The 25,529-nt window shown below is 37.5% G+C and overlaps 1 protein-coding gene across 2 annotated transcripts; it reads right to left on the bottom strand.

Annotated features, from left to right (window-relative positions):
• Nucleotides 1-252: 252 nt before the first annotated feature.
• On the bottom strand, nucleotides 253-22,372 carry LOC129903239 (uncharacterized). Of its 2 annotated transcripts, none has more exons than XM_055978745.1 (10): nucleotides 22,263-22,372; nucleotides 18,360-18,577; nucleotides 17,369-17,402; nucleotides 13,423-13,559; nucleotides 5,248-5,314; nucleotides 3,466-3,565; nucleotides 2,730-2,893; nucleotides 1,477-1,523; nucleotides 1,327-1,377; nucleotides 253-887 (listed from the first exon to the last, which is right to left on the bottom strand). In XM_055978745.1, exons 1-10 carry the CDS (start codon nucleotides 22,333-22,335, stop codon nucleotides 510-512), a joined length of 1,269 nt encoding a protein of 422 aa, XP_055834720.1. In that variant the 5' UTR covers nucleotides 22,336-22,372; the 3' UTR covers nucleotides 253-509. The 2 variants fall into 2 exon arrangements, with proteins under 2 accessions (XP_055834720.1, XP_055834719.1); XM_055978744.1 differs by having other exon boundaries at nucleotides 18,321-18,577; nucleotides 22,263-22,366.
• Nucleotides 22,373-25,529: the final 3,157 nt, after the last annotated feature.

Below are 25,529 nucleotides of genomic sequence, written 5' to 3'. Positions count from 1 at the left end.
CCATTTCAATTTGATTATCTTATCTTAACTTCACAGGGAGTTTAAGAAAGTAAAGAAGTCATGTGAATCTTGTGGTCTATTCTTTTTGAAACGGACTGAAACAAAAAGTAAGACAAAACAAATTAAAACGGAGAACCCTTTACCTACCACTACCAGTGGGAAGTCCAGGATCCCCGTCCCCTTTTTCCTCAAAAGTAGTATTTGAGTATTGCAAAACATACGCCATACTTGCATTTCCCATAAAAACCAGTATAAATTTGCCTCTGAAACTTTTTGAAAACTATATTCTCTGTCAATATAATCCTCTACACGAGACTGCAAAAACAGAAGCATCAGCAAAGCACCTAAGATTACACTGCAAACCTGAGTTTTAGATCTTTAATGTACAAATCAAGCTGAAGGGAAAACAATCATTTCAAATGCAAGAGTGCAGTTCACCAAAAAAGCAATAAGAAAAAAGAATAGAGATGTTAATCAACTCGAGAATGAGGCTCTCTAACATAAATGCCTCAATTTGGTGTTGGCCTTCCATTCATGGTATCCTGAGGATTCTCAGGAGGTTGTGCACCAGAAAACATCTCCATAACAGACCTCAAGGTACCTGTCAATTCCGCAGGCATCTGTTCACCAAAACCAAGATTGACGCTCCTGCTTATTCTTATTACGGGCTCATTGGTTGAATCAGTGTGGTTGCTTCCTTCTGGCCCATTTGGACCATGCTGCCCTTGGAATGCGTCTCCTGTCATGTTCATAAACACGTTAGACAAATCAGGAATGCTATTGCCATCAAATGACATTGATGCAAATGGTGGCGGCATGGCATGACTTCTAGGTGCCCCAGCAGGCTGGTGATTTGAGTCTTGTCCGTGGCTCCAAGAGGTTGAGCTCTGCAAAATACCCAAGGAAGAAAAATAGGTTTTTTGGTAAAAGCTTACTATTGTTAATTAGATCGATGCTCACAATTGAAGATGGATAAATGGGTAAAGGAATTGAATTTTTAGATATGTGCAGCCGATTTTATTACCACTTTATCAGATGACTGAACTACAGATATATGCTCCATTCTTTTACTTCTAAAAAAATGACTGGAATCTATTCTCTCTTTTAAACAGAAAGATTACGAGTGCACATCAATACATGCTCGTTGTAGTAGCTTCTCACACGAAAAATGTGCAGCATTAGATGGTGCTACCACAGACAGACAGATTATTACAGGTATTGAATATTACAGCTCAGCACCTAATTTGGTTGTTAATTACATACCTTGTAATTTTCAATTTAATAAGTCTAATAAAGCTCTTCTGTAATGCCACAATTGTCAGTTACCTGATCATTCTCCCTCCTCTGTTGCTCTTCTTTCAACTTTTGTTCTGCCACCTACAAGTTTTAAATATGAGAGTCATACTTGGGATAATACAGCAAAAACCGTTTTCCAGCTAACAACCTTAAAAACCACAATCAATTATAGGAACTAACCCGTATATTTTCCTTGATGGAATCATTATTAGGATCCAACTGCAATGCTTCACAAACAAGGCTTTATGTCAGAAATAGATTTCTTTTTGCAGATTAACTAGACAAGAAAATGCAAATATTTGTATCCTGGCACTGATTATTTAAATCTCTAACATGGGTGACAGAGATAAAGTGCAAACCCTTCAACACTTCACAAGACCAATGTTGAGATAGATGCATTACTAAGCACCATAGTAAAACATATAATAATTCACAGCTGTTGTGGAAAGTTGAAGGGATCCTTGGTGTAACTGGTAAAGTTGTTGCCATGAGACTAGGAGGTCACAGGCTCAGGCTGTGGAAAAAGCCTCTTGTAGAGATACAGGGTAATGTTGCTTACAATAGACCCTTATGGCCCTTCCCCTGATCCGCACATAGCGAGAGCTTAATGTATCGGACTATCCTTTTTCGTTTTTTTTTAATTTCACTTTTGCATGTGCAAGGCGGGTTTCGATCACTTCCGGCACAGATTCTGACTGAAATTTTACTTTAATCCATTTATTGGGGATGCAAGACTTCATTCACCATCTCTTGATGAGGGAAAGGTAAGGAGGAAGAAAGAAAGGAAGGAAGGAAGGTGAAGAGCATTAAAGGCAGATAGTGGTTTCTTCCTCTTGTCTTTTCCCTTCAATTCTTTAAATTGCTTCTATATGATTTTTGTAGTTATGCTTTAGTGGGTACCCACACAAGCATAATCATGACTGTAAAATGATCTTAAGCTTTTCACTCACTAAGGAGGATCCAGCTGTCTTTTTGACATTTTGGCCAATGTTCCCTTTTCCCTTTTCAAGTACAGGTTTTTTTATAAACTTAATAAAAAGTAAAATCTGGCAGACTCTGCAAATATCTAAGAAACACGATTTTAGACATTTGCAGTAATGTTAGCTAAGGTTTGTAAAATCATCCTTCAAATCTACGCTTCATCTTAAATAATATGTCAGCATATTTACTATGTCATGGAAGAACTTCAAATAAAATCTCATGGTGAACTGATGAAACTAACTGAAACAAACTACAGGACATGAGGAAACAGTTATCAGTTAAAATACAGAACTAGAAGCCACATGTCAAAGATGTTGGAGCATAAAGATGACCATTCTCAATAAATTCAAAAATATAATGTACTCCAAAATACCAAGAAACTTTGAAAATTCTAAAACCAAACTAACGGAATTAGCGAATTACTAATAAAGAGAGAAGATTCTTGATCCAACCTTTTGTGAATCCCTTATCTATGGCATCACGGTACTTCCTTTGAGCATAATATACAAAACCCAATCTGCTATAAGCCTTGCTATAATTGGGGTTGATTGCTATAGATTTTTGGCAGTCTTGAACTGATGCTTCATACTGGTGGATCTGGGTTAAAGCAGCTGCCCTGATACATCACAAAAACTTCATCTTAAAATAAGCCTTTAAGAGATATTCACAATTAGAAAGATTCATCTCATTGCTTTTAGAATTTTCAAAAAAAAAAATAGATAAAACAGATACTCCCTCCTTCCCATCGGTTTTGACGGGTCACGGAGTTTAAGAATGAAAGACTTTTGATACTTGTGGGCTAAAATAAGTCATAGATATTTGTGTGACTACAGATCATCTCATTAAGGTAAAATGGAAAGTTTAAAGTTAAACTGTTACTTTTTAAAAAAAAAGAAAAAAAATATATATATATATATATGAACCAGAGGCCGATTTTATATATCAAATAAGACACAAAACAATGTCTGGAAATAAATAAACAAAAAAGGCCCAACAGGCAATACAAAAAAGCAGGACTAAAAGACCGGCCCAAATAAAAACCACCAGATATATTTTAAATAGAAAGGTGACGTTTTTTTTTTGGACTGACTAAAAAGGGAGTGTCACATAAATTGGAACGGAGGAAGTAATATTTTTGCATGCAAAAAGCGATAATCACTTTCTTCCATCAATGTGATAATGACGCACCTGTTGCAATAGTAAACCGCATTATCTTCACAAAGTGCAATTGCAAAAGAATACAGCTCAATAGCATCAGGGTAAAGTTTTGACTGCATCGCTTTATTACCTATTATAAAATCAACAAAAAAAAAGAGAACTTTGAGTAAAATCTTTTTGAAAAGAATGAACTATACCTTTGAAAGAAAACAAAACCTCTCTGCGAGAAGATGTCAACCTCAAGAACACATTTGTGGGAATATTCAAGTAAGGCCCCTCAATTTCTTTAGAACTAGAAAGCAATTATCTTGAAAACATTACTCTTATCAATGATTGAGGTAGCTAAAAGCTCAATCCTCTGTCTCACTAAAATTAGGATTCAGATGAGTGTATGAATCAAAAAGGAGCATGAGCTGAAGGGAAATTCAGGTTACTGTGACGTGTGAACCAAGACTGGCTTAGCCTGAATTCAACTCAACATGATTTGCACGTTTCATCCGGTAGAAATATGAACTACTGATAGTTTCACGTGCTAATCGTGATTCAACTAGTTTGTTTTTCCTAAATATACTGGGAAAAAGTCAAAGTCTTGGAATGAAATGAGTCCAAATAGGCAAAATGAATATTGAAGGTTCATCTTTTGATAACAGTGGTACTCTGGCCAATTTGCGCACACATCAACTATTCCACTGTTTACCTGCACCACCAGCACAGATACTGGGTAGACTATCCACCCTAGCTTAGGCAGATAAGAAGAAATCACCTAATTTCTCTAATTTTTCCCTCACTTGTAGTCTTTATTCCAACTTCATAGACCCCTTAGACCATCATCTCGGGTGGTATATTGACGATTCATATAGCCAAGTGTCCATTTTGAACATAAGGGACTATGGACATTTCAACAATCTTGTCATGCTGAAAGTTGAATACGGAGGGAAAACCAAGTTTAGGAAGTTTTCCCGCTACAGCAAAATATACTTAGACAAACCTTTCGCCAGCTATCAGTTTGGCACTAGACAAAGAAGCTTAAATTGAAGATTGTATAATTGGAAATGAATGGAACATCAGATTCAGGAAGCATTCCAAGACTGGCAAATGGAAATCATATCCCAGTTCTTTGGTTACCTAGAAGAAGCTAACAAGTTATCGAGTGAAACTGATTCTTCCACTTGGAGAGAAAGGAAGGACAGTAAATTTCAGGTGAAATCTTGCTATGAGGTACTGATGGCTCTGCTAATGAAAGAAGCATATTGCCCTGGAAAGCAATCTGAAACCCTGTTGAGCCCTTGTTACATTGCAGCAAAAGAAACCCGCTTAACAAAGAGAACTTAGCAGTTATTACTAGTGTGAAGAAAAAGCCAAAACAGCAAAAGACTACTGTTGGATTTCCCTGTCTACTGGCAAAGCTGGAGTTTATTTCCAAATCTATTTAGCGAGCCATGATGATGCCAAACATTGTGAACAAGCTATAGAATGAAGGACAGAAAATAAGACAATGCAAACAATCTGGAATACAGTGCCTTCTTGCATGTATGGAGAGAAAGAAATAGATGACGTACTGATGGGAAGAATGAATTAGGGCCGTAATTCTATGTTTCTATGGTTACGATTCTAGAAGTCATACAGCTTTACAATATTTATATATTTCGCTGAAAATGCAAAATGTAAAACTTTTGATACTCTCTTACATTTCATCAACTTGTTACATAGTTAATCGAGATATAGTTTACAATGCTGGTAATCTCACCACTTAGCTGTTTCACCAATAAAATATCCTCACTTTCCAAGAAAAAAAATGTAGTTACGATTTACCTTGCGATTTTAAGATCTCAGCAAGGTTGTTTCGGTTGAACATAGCACATCCAGATTTTTGCATCTCCTAAAACCATAAAAATAAAGGTGGTAGCAAAATATTAGAGGAACAATAACTGCAATAATTATAACGAATCATGACAGAAGCAAACATCCGTACACAAGCAGTTGTGACAGGCTCGGTGGCTGTGCCTATTTATAAAAATAGATAAAAAATTAAATTAATCAATTGAAATATGGTTTGTGGAAAAAGATAACAATTGGCAAATAAGCAAAAAGTGGGCGAATTTTATGGAGAGACCAAGGCCATTACTAGAAGATCTTCTCCCTTCATTACTCTACTACATTATAATATAGACAATGAAAAAGAGAGAAGGTTTAATCTACATTTTGGAGAGGAGTGATAGTACATATAGGAAGGGGGTGGAGAACTAAACATGTCAATATGCCTTGTGGTAGCAGATTGTGGAGGAATATTATCAAGGGACGGGTAGAATTTAGTGGCAATATATCATTTAGGATAGGAGTTGGGAGGAGGTTAGCTTTTGGGGATACAAGTGGTGTGGGCAAAACTTGTTGAAAGCTGAATTCCCGAGCATTTGTAGGGTATCATGCCAAAAGGAGCTGAGTCCGGAAATTTAGGGGATACAAGGTGATTCAGGAGGGATTCCCATGTTTGGGAGGTAACTGAGTTCCAAGATAGCTAGTTTTGCAGCCATAGATAGGATTCCAAATAAAAATGCTCCCAGGCACATTTACCAATGACACACTCTCTCCAACTTTCTAGGGTCGCAGAACTTCCTTTTCCGGTAGACTTGCCGGAAATTGATCATCTTTCTTTCAAACAACTCAGTTTTTACATCCTGTGATGACTGTTGAATTAAAATTTTCCTTTTTTCTTCCCCTCTTTTCTTCTCCTCTCCTCTGATATGGATAACAGGCTTTATTTCAGAATGGGGGGTAAATCTTATGATATCACAGTCTCTCTCTCAGCTTCAGAAATTGGGTATGATCAGGTGGAGAGTGCTAAACTCTCAATGAGGAGGATGGTTCTTAGCAAGGTTGCCCTTTTATGGCTATGTAAGAAACTGAAAGATGCTTCTGACAACAAAGGAAAGAGCTTCAAATCCTGGAGATGTAGAGACTTTTCTACTTATATTTATTGCTCTCAAAAGTTCAAAAAATATGGTAGGTTCATCTCAGTCATAACTGTTAAAGGACAGAGCAGGTCAGTAATCATTTTGCCAGAAAACAATTTTAATGAAGGATGGGGAAGACGTGCAGTAAAAGTTGAAGAATTCATAATAGGAAGTTAAACACCCATGGGACATTTATTACATCTGGGAGCTCAAACACTAATACATTTATTGGTGAAGGAAACTATAAAGAGGACATTACAAAGAATAAATGGTGAGGACATTACAAAGAATAAATGGTGTCAGAATGAGATTGAGGTCACTAAGAACAGCAATAATTTGACAACAACTTCCATCTCTGATGACAATGATTTGCTGCGAAGATGCTTGGTAGGAAGATTCTTAGATGGGGTAGAGGCACCCACTTGAAATGATATAAGGAGATGGGCAATTTAAAACTGGAAAGGTGCTTCAAATATCCAGGTTTATGACATGAATGGCTTCCAATTTCTCTTCGAATTCCAGTAAAGAAAAGCTGCAGAACATTTACTCATGGGTGAATGGAGGAGACGGGGACAAACATTGAGACTTGATTGGTGGTCACCAATAAAATGTTCTCTTACCAGAATCGACTGGTACTGGATCAGAATTTTAGGTCTTCCCCTACATTTATGAAACAAAGACGTAATGAAGAAAATAGGTGATGAATGTGGGGGCTGGTTGGAGAATGAAGAAGAAACAAAACTCAGAAATCATTTGAGGTGGGCTCGAATTAGGGTTAAAGGCCCTAGAGTGAAAATCCCTACATCCATTGAAGTTGGCGATGGAGAACTGATTCATTCTCTTCCGATCTGGTGTGAGTCGCCGACAACATTCAGGAAGAAAGATGACATCACAAATCGAGGTGACAAACTGGTCTTAGGGGCAGAACCTGAAGTTGAAGTAGCAGCTACTGCTGCTTCAGCCACAGAGATATTACACAGGAAAGGGAAAGAAGTCATAGGGGTTGAAATAGGGAATATCAATGTATCCCAGAAAAAGGGTTATGCAGCTGTCAAGGAGCATGTAACTAAGGCAGGTGGTTTTGTAAAAAAAAAAAAAAAAAAAAACCTAGACCATTGTGTGGGTCCCAGCAAAACCCAAAGTGGGTCAGTGAGCTGTTTAAATGAGAGAAGTCCAGATTTAAACAGTGGGCCTGTAAACAAAAAAGACCAATCTAAGTGGGGCCCAGAGGAGGTGGTTATTTTGGAGGGTTTAAGTGGGCCTGCAAAAGAAACTCAGCCCTTACAACAGTTGGTTTCTTTAATTAAAAAGCTCACCATTTTTACTGAGCCTTTCATCCAATTTTTACATGCAGAATTGGGGAACAAGTCAAAGCCTTTTATACACTCGACTGTCGGAGGTGATCTGGAGGCGTGCATGCGAATGGAAGATACATTGCGATGCTCGCATAGGTTTCAAGAAGAGGAAACACAGGAAGATATACATCAGGGATACTCTTCTCCTTCTGAAAAGTTAGAAAAGCAAAAGGGAGAAGATTTAAAAGGATTTAAACTCAAGCTGCGAAGACACAGAGGAAAAAATGGTGGTATATGATGAACCCACACCATTATCTATTGATGATAACATATCAGAGGAAATCATTAAGTCACAAGTCACGATAAGTGTTCACCTCAATATCATCAAACTAAGCCAAATGTTTGGAGTTTCAATCAAGGATATGAAAAAGAGTTCTACTCTCTACTCATGAAATTGGAACAAAACAGATTAAAGGAGAGTGAAAAAAACAGAGGGCAGCGGCCCTACCAACAGCAGCAACACAATGCCTAAGGAACTCAAAATTTTAATTTTTGATATGAAGTTCAAGGATGGAGAAAACAAGGATTAGAGGGAGGAGTCTTACCATTGTGGAAAGATGATGGTCAAAATAATGACATGGAATGTGAGGGGACTAAATGATGGTAGAAAAAGAGGAATAGTTAGGAGAGTGATCAAACAATGGGGGGCAGATATCTATGTCTTGGTAGAAACCAAATTAGAAGGTGAGGTCAGTAGGCTGTTACAGAGTATATGGAGCAACAGATGGATTAGGGAAATACATTTGGAGGCAGTAGGGAGTAGAGGAGGGATCCATATCCTTTGGGATAAGAGGATATGGGAAGGGGAATTAGTGGAGAGTGGAGATCAAATGCATCACGTGTAAATTGACTGGAAATAAACATGAACTATCTTGGTTCTTGACAGCTGTTTACGCTAAGTGCATCAGGTTGGATATAAGGGAACTATGGTGTGAACTGGGAGCCATGACGAGTCTATATGAAGGACCATGGGTAGTGTGTGGTGATTTTAATGTCATTAGATACCCCTCTGAAAGAACAAGCTGTGGCAGAATCAATAGCGCTATGACAGAATTCTCGGAATGCATTGAGGAATTGGAGCTGATAGACCCTCCTTTATTTGGAGGGTCCTACACATGGAGAAGAGGGGAAAATCACAGAACTGCTTCACGGGTTGATTGATTCTTATTCTCCTCTCAATGGAAGGAGCAGTTTGGCAACATCAAACAATCAATTCTGCCAAAACTAGTCTCAGACCATAACCCACTCATGCTGACATGTGGGGAGATGAGTTTTAAGAAATCATGTTTCAAGTTCGAAAATTGGTGGATGGGGGTTGATGGATTCGAGGAGAATGTGAAATTGTGGTGGCTTTCCTTCACTGTTACTGGCAGACCTGGCCATATTCTAGCAGAAAAGCTGAAATTGTTAAAAGGAAAACTGAAAGAATGGAGCAAAAACCAACAGAGGCAACCGGAAACAACAAAAGGAGGAGATCTTAAACCAATTGGCCAACTGGGAAACTATCCAAGAGGAAAGAAACCTAACAGATGACGAAATTCTACAAAAGACTAACTTGGCTTTGGATTTGAGAAGGTGGCTAAAATGGAGGAGATAAGTTGGAGACAGATCAAGAATACAATGGTTGAAACAAGAGGACAAAAACACCAAGTACTTTCACAGAATCGCCACAGCACACAAGAGATTCAACTCCATAGATAAATTGACAGTTGAAGGTAACATTATCAGTGAATCAACAGAAATCAAGGAGGCCATCCAGAATTTCTATCAAAATCTTTACAAAGAATCAGAGGAATGGAGACCAGAATTACAGCTCAATAATCCTACATGTATAACTGAAGAGGAGCAGGTGTGGTTACAAAGACAATTTGCCAAGAAGGAAATCCTAGATGGCATCAAGTTGTGTGCTAAGGAAAAGGCACCTGAGCCTGATGGATTTCACATGTCCTTTTATCTTGCCTTTTGGGATCTGCTCAAAGATGATATTAAGAAGTAAGAACACTGTCCATGATTTTCATGTTAATCAAAGGACTGAGAGAAGCTTCAATGCAAGGTGATAGCAAAGATTCTTGCTGAAAGGTTGAAAAAAGTGGTAGACAGGTTGGTCAACAAACACCAAATGGCATTCATAAAAGGGAGGCAGATTATGGGTGCTGCACTCATTGCTAGTGAGTGTGTCGATTCTAGACTAAAAGGAGATGAAAGTGGTGTCATGTGCAAGCTAGCTATCGAAAAGGCTTATGACCATGCAAATTGGGACTTCTTGATGAACTTACATAGACAAATGGGTTTTGGAGAGAAATGGTTGGGATGGATTATGTTTTGCATCAGTACGGTTAGATTCTCTATTCTTGTGAATGGTGAACCAGTTGGACTCTTTCCATCAGGAAGGGGATTGAGACAGGGATATCCCTTATCTCCCTTTGTCTTTATTTTGGCAATGGAAGGATTTGACAGTATGATGAGAGTAGCATTACAAAATAGGTGGATCAAAGGCTTCCAAATAGGAGGTGATAGAGGGCAAAGTAAGGAGATTTGTCATCTGCTTTATGCTGATGATACAATTATTTTTTGCAAACCTATCGAGGAACAGATAAAATAAATTAGATTGATACTTCTATTATTTGAGGTCATTTCAGGTTTGAAAGTGAATTGGGGAAAAAGTAATTTATTTGGGCATGCCACTAGACAACAAACATAAAGAGACAGTGTTATGGGATGACATTATAGAGAAGGCAAAAGGGAGATTGACGAGGTGGAAAACTCAGTACTTATCTCTAGGAGGAAGACTGACCCTCATAAAATTAGTTTTGGACTCTTTACCAACCTATGTCATGTCCCTGTTTCCTTTATCTTCTAAGGTTCTGAAGAGGTTGGACAAACTTAGAAGGGATTTTTTATGGCATGGCTGCAAAGACAATAAAGGATATAATCTGGTGAAATGGGATATAACTTTGAACAGTACACATTTGGGAGGAATGGGCATCAGAAACCTTAGGAGACAGAACAATAGTCTCTTGATGAAATGGCTAAGGAGGCATAATGAAGGCGGCGAAGCTTTATGGAAGGAGGTTATCAAATGCAAATATGGTGAACTTCTTGGGAGAGTAATGCTAGCAATAACCCCTATGGTGTTGGGGTGTAGAGAACAATTAGAGATCTTTGGCCTAAACTAGCAGGAAACACAGTTATAAAAGTGGGGGACGGCAGAAAAACAAAGTTTTGGAAAGATGCATGGAACAACCAGACTCTTTTGGAGGAGGAATATCATGATTTATTCAACATATGCAACAATTCTGAGGCAACTGTCTATGAGTGTTGGACTGCTCAGGGATTTATCTTTTAGTAGGTATTTGAATGAATAGGAAGTAGACAGGTGGGCAACATGCCAGATGAACTAGAGGGATTTACAGGCACTACCTCAATTGCAGACTCTATAAGATGGAAACATAGCAAGGATGGGAATTTTTCTGTTAAAAGGGCTTATGAAATAGGCAATGCACAACAAAACAGAAACCAATAATTGTTGTGGAACAATGTTTGGAAGAACATAGCACCAACTAAAGTAAAATGCTTTACATGGTTAGTTGTCAGAAAAGCTTGCTTGACACAGGAAGTTCTGATGAAAAAGGGGCAGATTATTGTTTCCAGATGTCAACTATGTGGGAAAACAGGGGAGACCAACAACCATCTTTTTTTGCATTGTAAATTCACAACACAGTTATGGACTTTATTTTTACACACATAAACACAAAATGGACCACGCCTGAGCACACTGCAGATTTATTGAGTTGTTGGATTAGAAGAGGAGGAAGCAAGAGCCAGAAGAGATGGTGGAGAATCATCCCACATTGCATCTGGTGGACTGTATGGAGGGAGAGAAATAGCAGAAGCTATGAAGATATATCTAATCCCATTCATAAGGTTAAATGGAATTGTATTGTATCTTTTTATTTTTGGTGTAAGGAGAAAGAAATAGAGGATTCAGAACTTGTAGATTTGTTAGGCTCACTGTATGTAATCTCTTTTTTATTTTTTCTATCCTGCTCCCTTTTTGAAGGTTGCCAACATATCCTTAATGTTGAGGAATACAATCACCAGTTTCAAAAAAAAAAAAGATAGCTAGTTTTGCTTCATAAGCAATGTATGCAAATAGATAAGATAACCTGTATGCTTTGAGGTTGGTTTGGGGAATAACATTGTTCTCTGTCAAGTCCTTTTACAAAAGCCTTTGTCGCGCAACAATCATGTTTAGCCACGTAAAAGTTTTTTAATATTATTATACTTTTCAATTCCTTTTCCTTTTTCCTTTTTCCTTTTTCCTTTTTCCTTTTTCCTTTTTCCTTTTTCCTTTTCTTTGTTTGACTCTTTCTTTGTTTTCTTCTTCTCCCTATCATCTCTAAACATTTCATTGATAATAAGCCATATGGCCGTATACAAGATGTATACCAAAAAAGAGAGATCTACAAAATATGATTCTCTCCAAAAGACACTCAATCCTCTATACAAACAAGAACTATATGAGTGCGCCAAAAGAAGATAAGGTATCGGAGACTACTCCTCAATTGGGCAAAAGATCATCTCCACTCCTTCAAAAGCTCTCTCATTTCTCTCTTTCCAAATGATCCAAAAAAGAGCAAAAGGAATAACATTACAAGCCTTGTGCCTTCTTCTCCTAGCTCCACTCTTCCAACTGAACATTAACTCCTTCACAGATTTCGGCATAGCCCAAGAAACACCAAACCAACAAAACATATCCCACCATAACATTGTGGCAATTTTGCAATGTAACAAAATATGATCCACATCCTCACCTGCCTCCTTACATAAGAAACACTAGATTATACAAACAACCTTTCACTTCCGAAGAATCTCTGCCGTCGGTATCACCCCTCTAGTCACCAACCAAGTGAAGAAGCACACTTTCCTCGGTACCTTAGGTATCGTGACCAATTCAAATGGGAAACTATCCTCCACCCTAACCAAAAGCTTCTCATAGAAAAATACATGATTTTTGGCTTGAAATGCTCCTCCTGTGCTGATGGGAAGTGCAACACACTCCATGGCATGTAGGCGTAAAAAGGGGCTCTTACTACCAGTTCATATGAGCTATAGGGGTACTCAGCATAGTTTAAGGTTGTAACGGAAAAAAGACGACTACTTTGAGGGTATATATGTATAGTCACTTAATAAAATTTACTTTTTTGGATAAAGAATTAAAAACAATAATTAAGTGCAATACTATTGTTTAGTGTGTAGATGAGGCCCACGTCTTAGCCCCTTGGGGCATGAATTGACGCATCGTTTAAGAGAAGCGAATCACAACCTGCAGTCTCTAGGGTACAAGCGCTCTCATCCGAGTCTTTAACAACAATGAGTTCCACCTTTTTGACATCGGTCTTTTTTTATCAAGCTTTTTTGTTCTCTATCTTACATCATCATAGGGAAATTTTAACATCGGTCATAATGATGTCCTTCGAATCTAGGAAAGCATTTTCAATCACATGGTGAACAGAAAATACTAAGATGTCAATTCTCGAATAAAATATACCATTTATGAAGTGTTGTTCACAAATTACACCACCAGGTTGAACAGGAAAAAAAAAACAGGTGGAAGATGAAATGTCGTGCTTCCTTAACAAATTCCATCAAGTTCAGAATACTTATGTGTCAGTATATACCTCCAAAGCAGTGTGGAATATACTTGATGCTTTATCCAGCTGAGCCTGATCGTCGTTTCCATCCGACAAGCTTCTGAAATAGTGAGCTTTTTCAAGAGCATCAAAAAACTGCCCAAAGAGCTCATCTTTAGATAAACCTGCAAAGCATGGTAAACAACAAGAGTTGATAGCATAAAGCAAGAGACTAGGACAAACAGGAAAGAGGCAGTTCTACCTGCCACTGCCACAAGCATATGTTGTGAGAGCAAAAAAACATAGAAGGCAAAACAAGGTTTAAAACATATGGATGACGTACTTGGTACAACAAAGAAAAAGGCACAAGAACATGCATCTAAAAAAGTAGCAGTAACACAACAAAAGACTACAAGAAAAGCAAGTGACCCGTACTTGCTGTCCATGTCAGCAACCTACATGTATGCCATTTGAGCTAAAGGCCCCACTTCCACATTCTAAAGTTAGTCTGGAAAATAGCAAGACATGTGGAGCCTAGAAGAATGATTTTGTTACATCTAATAATCAATAAACTAAACCTCAATCCCAACAAGCAGAGAATAGTCTACACGAATCTTCTATAGATATTTCGCTTTACTCGACCTATTTCATTTAAATATTAAAAAATTGTCTATATGGAAAATTAGGGATTCTCCGAACTATAGCTAACCAGACATCCATCTGAGAAGTCCCCCCCATTATCAACCAGGGATTTGAGCAGCTAGAATCAAACATTTTTAGACCATCCCAAGGTCTCCTCCTATACTCTATAGTATGTAGCCCATAAATGGCAGTAAAGTCAAAACTAGTATCCAGCTCAAGTACCTTGATGGAGCAATGTAAGAATTTAAGATCAGTCCCAAGCGCATCTACTTCAACCTCCTGAGAATTCCAAATTATCCATATTCTCCCCCTACCAGTATGATCATAGGCCGGGTAATACTTTCCTAAGAATTTGTGCAGCATTATTCTCTACTATTTTGTGTTCAACAATAGCTAAAATGCAATTTTTTTCCCTACTTACTTTATGAACTCCTTTTTGCTTATACAACTTATTCAATCCCCTAATATTCCAAGTGGCTATCTTCATCTATGGAATTTGGAGGGGATCACTATGCCCCTACTCCTCTGGCCTCAAAAGCTGCTAGGATCATGGTTTGTAGGGCATTTCCATCAAGTGGGTCATAACCATTGTTGGTCCCAGCTACAGATACTTCCATTACTCCTCCTTTGTTTGCTGCTGACTTACCTTTAACCTGCTTCCATCTTTCAGGTGAGTTCTGTTGGCTTTGAGTCTCAGTCACCAAAGGCTCATTTTTATTCAGATGCGTTGGCACATCATTGGTTTCATCGGCCTGAGCTTGCTTTTGCCAAACTTTCTTGGCCGCTAGATGTTTAGCTTGCACATTCCCTATGCTTGGCCCCTTTTCATACTGCCTCTGCACTTGCTGCCTTATATTTCCTCCTGCCAGCTTCTGAGTTTCAGGTTGGCATTGGTGCCCTATCTGGAGGCATTTAGAGCAGAAGTCAGGCCTCTATTTATAGCTGATTGCCTGCTCAAACACCTTGCCGTTGGGCCTTGCTATCTTAATCTTCTCAGGAAGAACTTGTGTTACATCTGTCTCAACCAGAACCCGAGCATATGATATCCTCTCGACTGAGGAAGTACACTCATTTGCAAAACAGAGGGTTCCCCAACCCATTGCTGATCCTGCTTAGGGTTTCCACTCCCCAACAATTGAGTGGAAGGTCGGGGAACTTAACCCACAGCGGGATAGTCTTCAATATCTCCTCATTGAAGTTAAAATCAGCCTTCCAAGGCTTCACAATGATGGGTTTGCTATTAATTAGGTGCGGCCCTGACACCAACACCTCATCCCTGTCGGTAGCAGTGTCAAATTTCAAAACGAAGTACACATCATTGTGGAAGAACATTGTTTCATGGCGAAATTCCATTGCGAAGTAATAAACCTGACTAGGGCAGCAGAGGGTGGGGAATCCCCAACCACATACAAAATCATCGAGTTCTGCCACTTCACTGATACCTTATCAGTTTCATCTCGGTCAAGTTGAAAAATTGTGATCCCATCTTTGATAGTAGGGGCTACAAAAGGCAAACTCAGACCCTTAGAAGCTAAGCCATTACCTGTAAACAGCGTGACCCAAGTCTTCTTCTCAATTGCAGCAGGTACAGGTACCAGACTCGGTTGCTCCTCAACCACTCCAATCGTTGGGGTCGGCATCGTAACCTTTGTCGGGGCTGGGACAGTGGTCGGGGTCTCCTCGTGCACCTCGGCAGTAACCAGAAGAGTCTGTCAAATGCTGCCACTGCTCGCAGAGCCAAGTGTTGCCTGTGGTGTTTCCTTGGCCTCAGCCTTTCTTGGAGGTTGGGCTACAGGTGTGGTGAGCTTCTCATGTGGTTTCACATCTTTCTTCTTCCGGCCCCTAGCCATTTCTGGCCGAGGGCATACCTTAGATTCACACTAACTTGCGCCCAGAGAGAAAACCTAGGGAGTGTTTTTCAAACACGGTATTAACTAGGCTACTATATATACATGAATAACCCTCTTCCTAACCTGCAACCAAACGACCCTACTCTTTAAGTGCTTCTCCATAGTTCTAGAATTTTATTGATTCCATTACTTCTTCATCAATAACATGATATCATTTGCAAATAGCATGCACCATGAAACCTCACCATTTATACTAACAATTAACTCATTCATAACTATGCAAATAAGTATGGGTTCAAGGCAAACCACATGTATATATTCACAATTATGGGAAATTTCTCTATATCTCCCTGTGCTATCCTCACACATCTCTTGTACATATCATGTATGACATCTAAAAAAATCCCATCAATAAATGGAAAAATTGTCCCTATTTTTCATGGCTTGCAATAATATAATGACTAACTATGAAACTTTTTGAAAGATAAAAGTGGCAACTAGATTTAAGGTATTACTGCCTCTCTCCCATTTAATAAGGCACACTCATCTTATTAATTTGTCCCAAAGAAAATGTAATATTTAGAAATAGTTTAATTTCAAACTTTCCATTTTACTCTTAATGAGATGAAATAATATATAGTGACACAATGTTTATGGCTTATTTAGGCCACAAGTTTCAAATGTCTTTCTTTCCTTCTTAAAAAATTTTCTCAGTCAAACATTGTCACAGACTGAAAGAGTAATAAACTCATTGCCAATAGAAATGACTGCAGTTTTTTATTGGTAAAAAGTGTAGAAAAGAGTGTGTGTGTGTACACACACAAGAAAATATTACTATAAACAAAACAAATAATCATTTAGTATAAACAAATTAAAAAATTGGAACTAGGCAAAATATAGATGCAAAAAGTACACGAACCAATTTAAACTTAAGAATTAGATGCAAAAAAGTACATTTTAAGAAAATTAGTTACTAGTTATTTATATTAGTTCACTAGTTTCTTGTTCCTGATCACAAACAAGTTCATTATAACGTTTTGTTAACAATTCTATTGCTTTGCCAACTTTTTTAATTGCCAAGTGTAACCCTCTTAAAGACAGACCCATGGTGATGAGGTGTAGGTCTAAGTGGCTTGGTGCTTGCACAAAAGTGCCACTTAAGCAAGGTGGAGCGTCTAAATTGGGCTTCATAAAACTTCAGAGTTTAAGTGTGCTTCAAGCAAGCAATTAATGACACTGGCGATGACATGAAGATGACAGGACAAACATATGGACAACAAATATTAAAAGTAAGGTATACTAGTCAGAAAAAGAATCTGAGGACAATATACAGATCCCTTCAATGAGAAACCTATAATTTGGAGCTTAGTTGCGCAGACTCTTCACTTGATGCTGCAACCGTGTCGAATTCTCCAAAAATACACTACTTCTGGAGAATCTGACACGCACCCATTGACATTTTTAAAGAGTCCGAACAACACAGATTTGGAGTTTAGCCTTACCAAAAGTATGAGCTTCTTTTGTCCCATCTTCGGCCTGATAAAAGAAATAAAATGTGTTAAAGTTAACTGTTGATAAAAAATGTTGAAAGTAAAAAGCTACCACATACCAATAGTTCACTTATAGATTGGTAGGAAAAAATGGAGAACAACAGTAGCTAATGTTTGATCTAAATGAATTACAACAAATGTCTATGGCAACAGATATTGTTACTGTAAGTCCTCTGGCGTGGCTGCAGTGTCAAGCACACAGTACACCAGAAGTAAGCATTTGACAATCATTTCCATGCTAGCTTGTACCAACTCCATCCTTAAAAAAGAAAGTTCTTTCGAGCAAAGATTGTCAAACTTTCATGCAGAATTTGAATTTATCCATAAAATTCTGTGACATCAAGCACACAGTTCCAACCAATAGAACTTCTTTACATATGACAGCAATGTACTGATAAAATTATGAAGTGCCTATTTTTTAGGCTGCACTTTGATGCTTAGGTACCATGGTCAAGCAAAAGTATAAGAGTTGAGACACCTCGAACACGATATCCACAGAGGACAATCTTGTGGACGCAAAGGTACATAGCAAATTTCACTACTTGTTAGATGCCCTGGAATGTGACTTAATGATCATGTCATCATGGTCATCCCCCAAATATCTCAATTTTGGGCATATCTCATTTTTGCCCAACCATGAAGGAAAAACTATTATCGTGTGCACAGTAATGAAAATAAGAGAAAATGTAGATGTAGACAACACAGTGGATTTAAATCTCACAGGTTTATAGCTGATAGGCCACCATATAGAAAAGAGAAAGCAAACATGCTGATATAAGGAATAGAAAATGAACCTAAAATACATGAAATAAGGGGAAACTATCAAAAAGAATCAGGCTGAGAAGATTAACAGATGAAATTAAGAAAAACATCAAGAAGAAGGAGGTAGAATCGGAGGAGGAACTAGTAAATGTGATCCATCTGCATCTTTAGCATCTACAACCTTCTGCCCAGAAGATGTACAGGGAGCATCTAACGAATATACATCATGCCTACGATCTACATTTATTTGGCTTTGGTCAACTGCTTCCCCTGAACTGAATATGTCCACTAATGAATCTGAACTTGAGGCATAAGATGAAGGATCAATCTTAAAAGCCTCTGATAGACATTGCTTAGCAACCTCAAGTCCTTCATCATCAACTCCTGGAGCAGGTTCCACTATGAAACAAGAGAGACATTGTCAGTAAATGCAAAATTAATATACTCCACATTGACACTAAGACTTGAGGAGACTTCCAAACTGACAGAACAAACATTAGAATAATAGACGTGATTAAGAGAAACAAGAAAGCAACATGTACCAAATAATTTAATATTAATTTGCTTTATTAAGGCATTAAGGTTCCCAAATCCCAAATAGATTTGGTATTTCCCAATTCTGCTGCCCAGTCAAGCAGTGTTGAGACTTGTGAGGGGTATAATTATTTCCAGTCTAACCTGCCAACTGAATTTTTCTTCGATAAATGTATTTGGAATCCCTAAGGGAACACATTAGAGCTCATCTAGTACTTTTGTTTTGGATCCCTCACCTTTTAGAGAAAATAACTTGGACTGGCATAAAAGTTCAAAGCCAAACTGGTCTCTTGTTCCTAGAACTGAGTTTTACAATCTATCACTCATACATCCTGACTTCATTTTTTTTTCAAAAATAAAAATGAAGTAAGAGAAATAAGATAAATGTTCAAAACAGTATAGAGTAATCTGGTTATCTTTAGTAGAAGTAAGAGAAATTGATCTGGCAAAACTGTCTAAATGTTCAAAACAGGGACATATACAAGTTAAATAGAGCAGCTTGGTGACTCGAACCCCCAACCTCAAACTTGGAGGCACAAGGTGCTTTCCAGTTTCCATTGGAGCTACCTCTCGTCCCTTTTCATTAATCTCTTTAAGATAAATACTTGCAAAATCACGGGATTTCATTGGAAAAGAAGCATTAGCAACAGATACTACAGCATCAAAAAGAACAAAATAAAATGTCCAATTTTATGTTACACAAGCTGGAATAACAGAAACATCTTTTAAATTACATACATGGTCCCAGATGTTTGAGCTCAGTTGTTACTTTGTTCTAAATATTCCAATTTTCTTGATTGCACCCTATAGCATAAGATTGGTTTGGTAATAAACTGGTTCCTACATTCATTAGAAACCAAATTACGGTCATCACTCAAGCCTCAAGTGATTATGTTAGGGCCATTTTTTGGAAAAAGACCTATTGCTATACCACACTACTCCACATTTCCAAGAATTCCTTCATTTGACCTCCACCATCTATTCTTTCTTTTTTTTGATAAAGGTAACTTACCTCCACCATCTATTCTTTCCAACCCAAAAAAATAACTATTTTGAAGCATGTTTGTGAGATTTTGGAGACGTCATTGGGAAGTGAGGAGATGGTTTGTTGGTTTGTGAAGGGATTATAAAAGTGGAAAGAATACAAGGATGTGAACTGGTACGAAAGAGGGCAGGTTGAATATGTGTACTGATGGCTATTTTCTTGTAGGATCGCATTCCGAATTTACAATATTTAATGTTTATTTATTTAGCTAAAGTCACAAACTTGGATGATGGATCAATGCCATTTTGATCAAGATGGATCAATGTAATTAGTAAAAGAAGGCTTAGTGATAGGGTTTCAAACTTGGAATCGAATATATTAACAAGGCAGGGAGGTGCAGAGGATGCAACGCTAAGGTTGGAGATCGGTATGGTGGTTGTAAATGCTAAAAGATAAAGGTCAGGGAAGTGGGTCCCCCACCCAAAGGCTGGAAGAGGAAAACATGGTGTTATGGCTGATCAGATTTAGAGTGCGGGATGAGAGGCGGCAGCCTGATGGTTGTGAAACATGACTAGTTTCATTTTTCACTTTAAGTTTCTCCTTATCCTTGCCTTTTTTATGATTCCCTCTAAGTTTGGTTTGTTCTTTCAAATCAGCTAGTAAGTAGCATGTTCATTTTTGGCTTATCCTTTCAGCCTACTATCTTTTTTTCCCCCAACTTTTTAATCCTTGATGCTCAGAAGAAACGCGTTTTTACTTCAGGAAATTAAAAACATGAATCCCCATTAACCAGACGTCAGAATTCAGTTCCTATTGTTTGTAAGAATCACCCAAGGGTGAAGTGTAGTGGTCAATAAAGTGGATTGAGCACTATGAGGTCTCAGGTTCAAATCCCAACAAAGACAAAAACACTAGGTGATTTCTTTCCATCTGTTCTAGCCTTGGTGGATAGAGTTATCTGGTACTTGTTACTGGTGTGAGATGACAGGTATCCCGCGAAATTAGCCAAGGTGCGTGAAAGCTAGCCTGGATACCACGATTATTTTAAAAAAAAAACTACAACACCTATTCCACGCCATAGGGATACAATCAAAACTGTAATTAGCTCATAAATTGAGAATTGAAATGTGATATACTTGCCTAACAACTCTTCGTCCAGCGTTCTAAATGCTAAAGATAGGCAGCCGAAAGTTCCCATTTGCAGTTCTGTTCAATCCTTGGTAGGTTACTCATTCTCAAAAGAAAGCAATGTCTTCTAACAACTGGTGCTAGAACCACATCAACTGCCATATGCATGACCCTAATGTTGCACCATGGGTGTCCGTAGTAAATACTCCTACTCCTAATATACTTTTTTTTTGATAACTGAGAAATCCGTCTATGGCCCACCCTTTGGACCAACCATAGCCTTCTAAACTCGGTGGATAATGGGTCCGCCCCTCTACCCTTCTCCACTTAAATACCAGGCTTCGCTTTGCATGGTGTGGGGCTTGAACTTGTGGCCTAAGCCACAAATCCTTCACTCTTTGCCACTTGAGCTAGGCCCTGGGGGCTACTCCTAATATACTTTTTGAAGAATAGTTTCCTTATTGTCACTTCAAATTCTCATGCTCAACTCCCTTTAAACCTACTGGCCATAAGAGATACCATATACAAGAAACAATGCTTCACTGATAAGTTTCAGGTCTAAACAGAATATGCTGAGAACATCAACTTGTACCTGAATAAATACAAAAGTCTGATCCTAACCCCCTTTGCCCTCCCCCCTTAAAGTCACTCTTACCCTATGAAGCTTTAGTTTCCCTTCATACAATTCAAGGTTCTAATCTTAATACCCTAAAAGAGATAATTAATACGCGCGTTGGCTATGAGCCCGTTTGGATTGACTTTAAGTTGGTCAAAATCAACTTAAAGCCCCTTTTCAGCTTTTGGACGTGTTTGCTTAATGCTAATTTTAAGCCAGAAAGTTCTTAAAGTCAGTCAAAAATGAAAAGTTAGGATTCCTGACTTTTTTTTTTTCGAAGTGCTTAAAGTCATTTTCTTTGACCATGGAAATTACTTTTATATCCCTTATATTTTAACTAAATTCACAAACTACCCTTTTTATTCTTTTAACCCTAAAATTCACATAATTTTCCTCATTTAAGCACTTTTATCCAAAGTGCTCAACTGCTTATTTATAAAAATAACTTTCAGCACTTTAAAGTTCTAAAAGCACTTTATACATAAAAGTTACTTTTTTTAATAAGCCCATCCAAACGGGCTATATATTTATCCAGTGCACTAGTATAACTAATCGTCTCTGTCCAGAATTAGCCAGTAGTTCGACTTTAGTGTTAGTAAGCCCACAAATTGTTTTGCTTTTATAAAATAAACTGTTCACCGCTGATTTATCTTAACACCATGCATCGGAATGCGGAATAACAAACTCTGTGAAGCTTATTTTCTGTTTAATCAGTACATAATTCTAATCTATAGACTGATTTTGGGTAGCTATGCGAAAAAATCTGTATGGATCCATCTCAGAGAAGACAATTATATAGGCTGACAATGGGCAGAACTTACCGGAATCAAGAAAGCGCAAGAAGGAGAGAACTATGCGACGCGAGAGAGGAGAATCCGTCTTCAGCTTCGCCATTGACGGAGGAGACCACCGCGTGACTTTTTATGAATCTGGTCTTGTTTATTATTAGTAGCGTGCGTATATATATGGCGAAATGCACAAATTATCCTCAATTATTTTATTAATTAAAAATAAAGTAAGTAGTTTTAGGTCTAATTTAAAAATAATTAAAAATGTTTATTATTTAAATCCAGCATTAAGAGCTCATTTGGTCAATTGGCTAAAAATTACTCCCTCCATTTCAAAATTATTGAAGTATTGAGACATTTTTTATATTTTAAATTAACATAATCGTTCAATCTTCAATAATAATTTTAGAATATTCTTTCATTTTTATCCTTCATTTGGATTTTCTATGTGATGAGTTTAAAAAAATTTAATTAATGTATAGTCATTCTAAAGAGTAATTTGACGATAATTAATAAAGATAAAAAATGAAAAGCAATGTATAATTAATGTCTTAAGATTCTTTTCTTAAAGAATGTGAAACATCTCAATAATTCAATTATTTTGAAATGAAGGAGTACTTATTTCACGAAATGCTTTTCTAAGTAGTGTTTACCAAAAAACTAATTTTGGTGAGAAGTAGTTTGTGTTTTAATTTATTTGAAAAATGCTTTTAATAAGCACATTGTGTAAGACCCCGAAAATTGGAAAGAAGGAATGAAAGGGCAAATGCAAAAAAATAAACTGGTGCCTATTCCAACGAGACGACCTACGGATCGTAGAAAGTCCTAAGGACCGTAGGGAGGTCTCGTAGGAAGGGTACTGAAGTTAGAAAAATTTTCTAAGTGTTGGGTTTAAGTTACGGATGGCTTCTACAGACCGTATAAAGTCCTACGATCCGTAGAAGGGGGTCATAGGAAAGCCCTGAGGTTTTGGAAAAATGACTAAGTGTAAGACCACTTGACGAGAGGGTCCTATGGACCGTAGAAAGTTCTATGATCCGTAGGGATTACCCGTAAAAGACATTCAGAGACTTAATTTTTTTGGAATTTTGGAAGTTGGCAGGACAAGGAGGGTCTATGACCCGTAGACACAAGTTGTAAGGTCAAGTACAAATTTCAGTAGCTACTGTTTTGGACTCATGGTTTCTACGGGTGAATCCTACGACTTATAGAACATCCTACGACCTGTAGGACCAGGGTAGCAGGAGTTGGGTCAATTTTGAACATGGGTTCTACGAACCCTTTTGACGCATCGTCTAAGGACCGACGACCCGTAGGTACAATAGTAGGTCACTTCGGCATATTTTGTTCAAGATTATTTTGGAATTTCCTATCCTCTAACTCCAAAACTACGTCGTTTTGGACTATTTTGGATGCCCTATAACTATACAAACCCTTCAAACTAATCGTATTCCCTCTCATTCACCTAAAATTACCTAAGGCATCAAGGATTATCTCTCAATGTTTCTCCTTTAAGTCAAGCGAGGGTTTCAATCTTCAAGTCCTTCAATCTCCTTTGTTTTTAGGGCCTTAATTATCCGGGTATGTGGGAACTCACCTACGGATTCCTTTCATCCATTAAGTCTCAAAAGATCCCTATCTTTCAAGTTCAATTTCACCCAATCCAATGAGGGTTTTATGTCAATTCTTCATAGGTTCTTTCTATTTTGATTCAATTGATTATATTCTATTTTAATGCATGAATTTATAAAGATACATGATTTTCAATTGATTTCACATGGACTCATGCATTATGCCTATAATTTTCTATATGAACTATGAATTATGATCATGATTTTTATGAAGGATTTATGCATATCTTACTATTATGATAAAGCATGTTTTAAGGATGTTTTCAAGTATGTATCAATGAATTGTGAAAGATTTTCTCATAATATGAATGAAATCAAGATTTAGATGCTTAGAAGGGTAAGTGTCTATATGAATTATGTTATGAAATCATGATTTGAAAGCAGCTACTCTTATATGATTTTTATGATGTGGATTGATATATGATTATTGCCTTTCCTTATAATTAAGCTCATCTATTTCGTTGGGATTTGACTTAGCACCGAGAGGGTTTGAGGTGGAGGCATGGTAAGGGAGTCTCTAGTAGCAACATCTAGTCCCAAACTACGTGCTCCCATAGGATTGTCTTAAATGATTTAGCTAGTGAATCCACAAATAGATCATGATGATAATGATACGAAGTTTACCTTGGCAAGTAGCCTCTCATTTTTTGGTGTACGAATTACACCGAATTATATGTTACAGCTCACATGGTTTTATTGTCGGTTATGGTCCATATCCCACAAAATGACTATATTTTTCTAACAAGCTTTTCATGATGTCTTTTATGATGCATTGACCTTATCTCATGATTTTATGATTTACTTCACGTTTTCAAGAACTTTTGGTCATGCATCTCATGTTTATGCCTGTCATGATATCATATTTTATGTTATGCATATTTCTCATATACTTAGTACATTTTATGTATTAACGCATACTTTTGCCTATATTATTTCATAATATAGATCACGACACTCTTACATATTCCCGTGGCTAGTTCGGGTTCTACTCAGAATTGCTTATTTTGGTGAGTCATCATGATTCCAGGGTGAACCCCTCCATATAGTTTCTTTACTTTTAGACTTTGGCCATTTCTTAAGTTTTGGGTGAGATAAGGCTTGTCCTACGTCCTCGTCTATATCAATAGAGGCATTATCAAACTAGACGAGTATGTTTTATTCATTTTGACTGCTATGTTTGGAATTTCTCCTTTATCAAAATTTCTATGTTTTAGACTATCTTTCGCATTTATGTTTACTCTTGATTATGTTATTTCATGTCATGTTATAAATGCTAAGAGGCTTGGTTGGAGTTCCTCAGGATTCTAATCATCATGTCACATCTAGGGTCTAACTTAAGTGACAAACTTGATATTAGAGCATAAGGTTCAAGAGTTCTAAGGTGTTTGACATGTCGCGTCGAGTAGAATTTTGTTCATGGGTATGAAGCGCGCCATATATATGAACGAGAGGCTATGAGACATTTAGGAAACTTCACTTCTTTCACCATTCTTACGTTGTGCAATACAGTTGAACTCTCTAAGTTTTTTTTTTAACTCTTGTTCTTTGTGATTACAGAATTATGCCTCCACGAAGAGCCTACGTAAGAAGAAATGCTAATGCAAACGTGAATGAGGAGCAACAAGCTTCTAATAATCTCTTGGTCGAGCTAGTCTCTCATGCTAAGTTT

The sequence above is a fragment of the Solanum dulcamara genome, chromosome 9 (genome assembly GCF_947179165.1).
Source record: "Solanum dulcamara chromosome 9, daSolDulc1.2, whole genome shotgun sequence".
In the NCBI taxonomy this organism is placed as follows: domain Eukaryota; kingdom Viridiplantae; phylum Streptophyta; class Magnoliopsida; order Solanales; family Solanaceae; genus Solanum; species Solanum dulcamara.
Note: the sequence above shows the minus strand (reverse complement) of the source record. Positions and strands in the feature narration are given on the sequence as shown.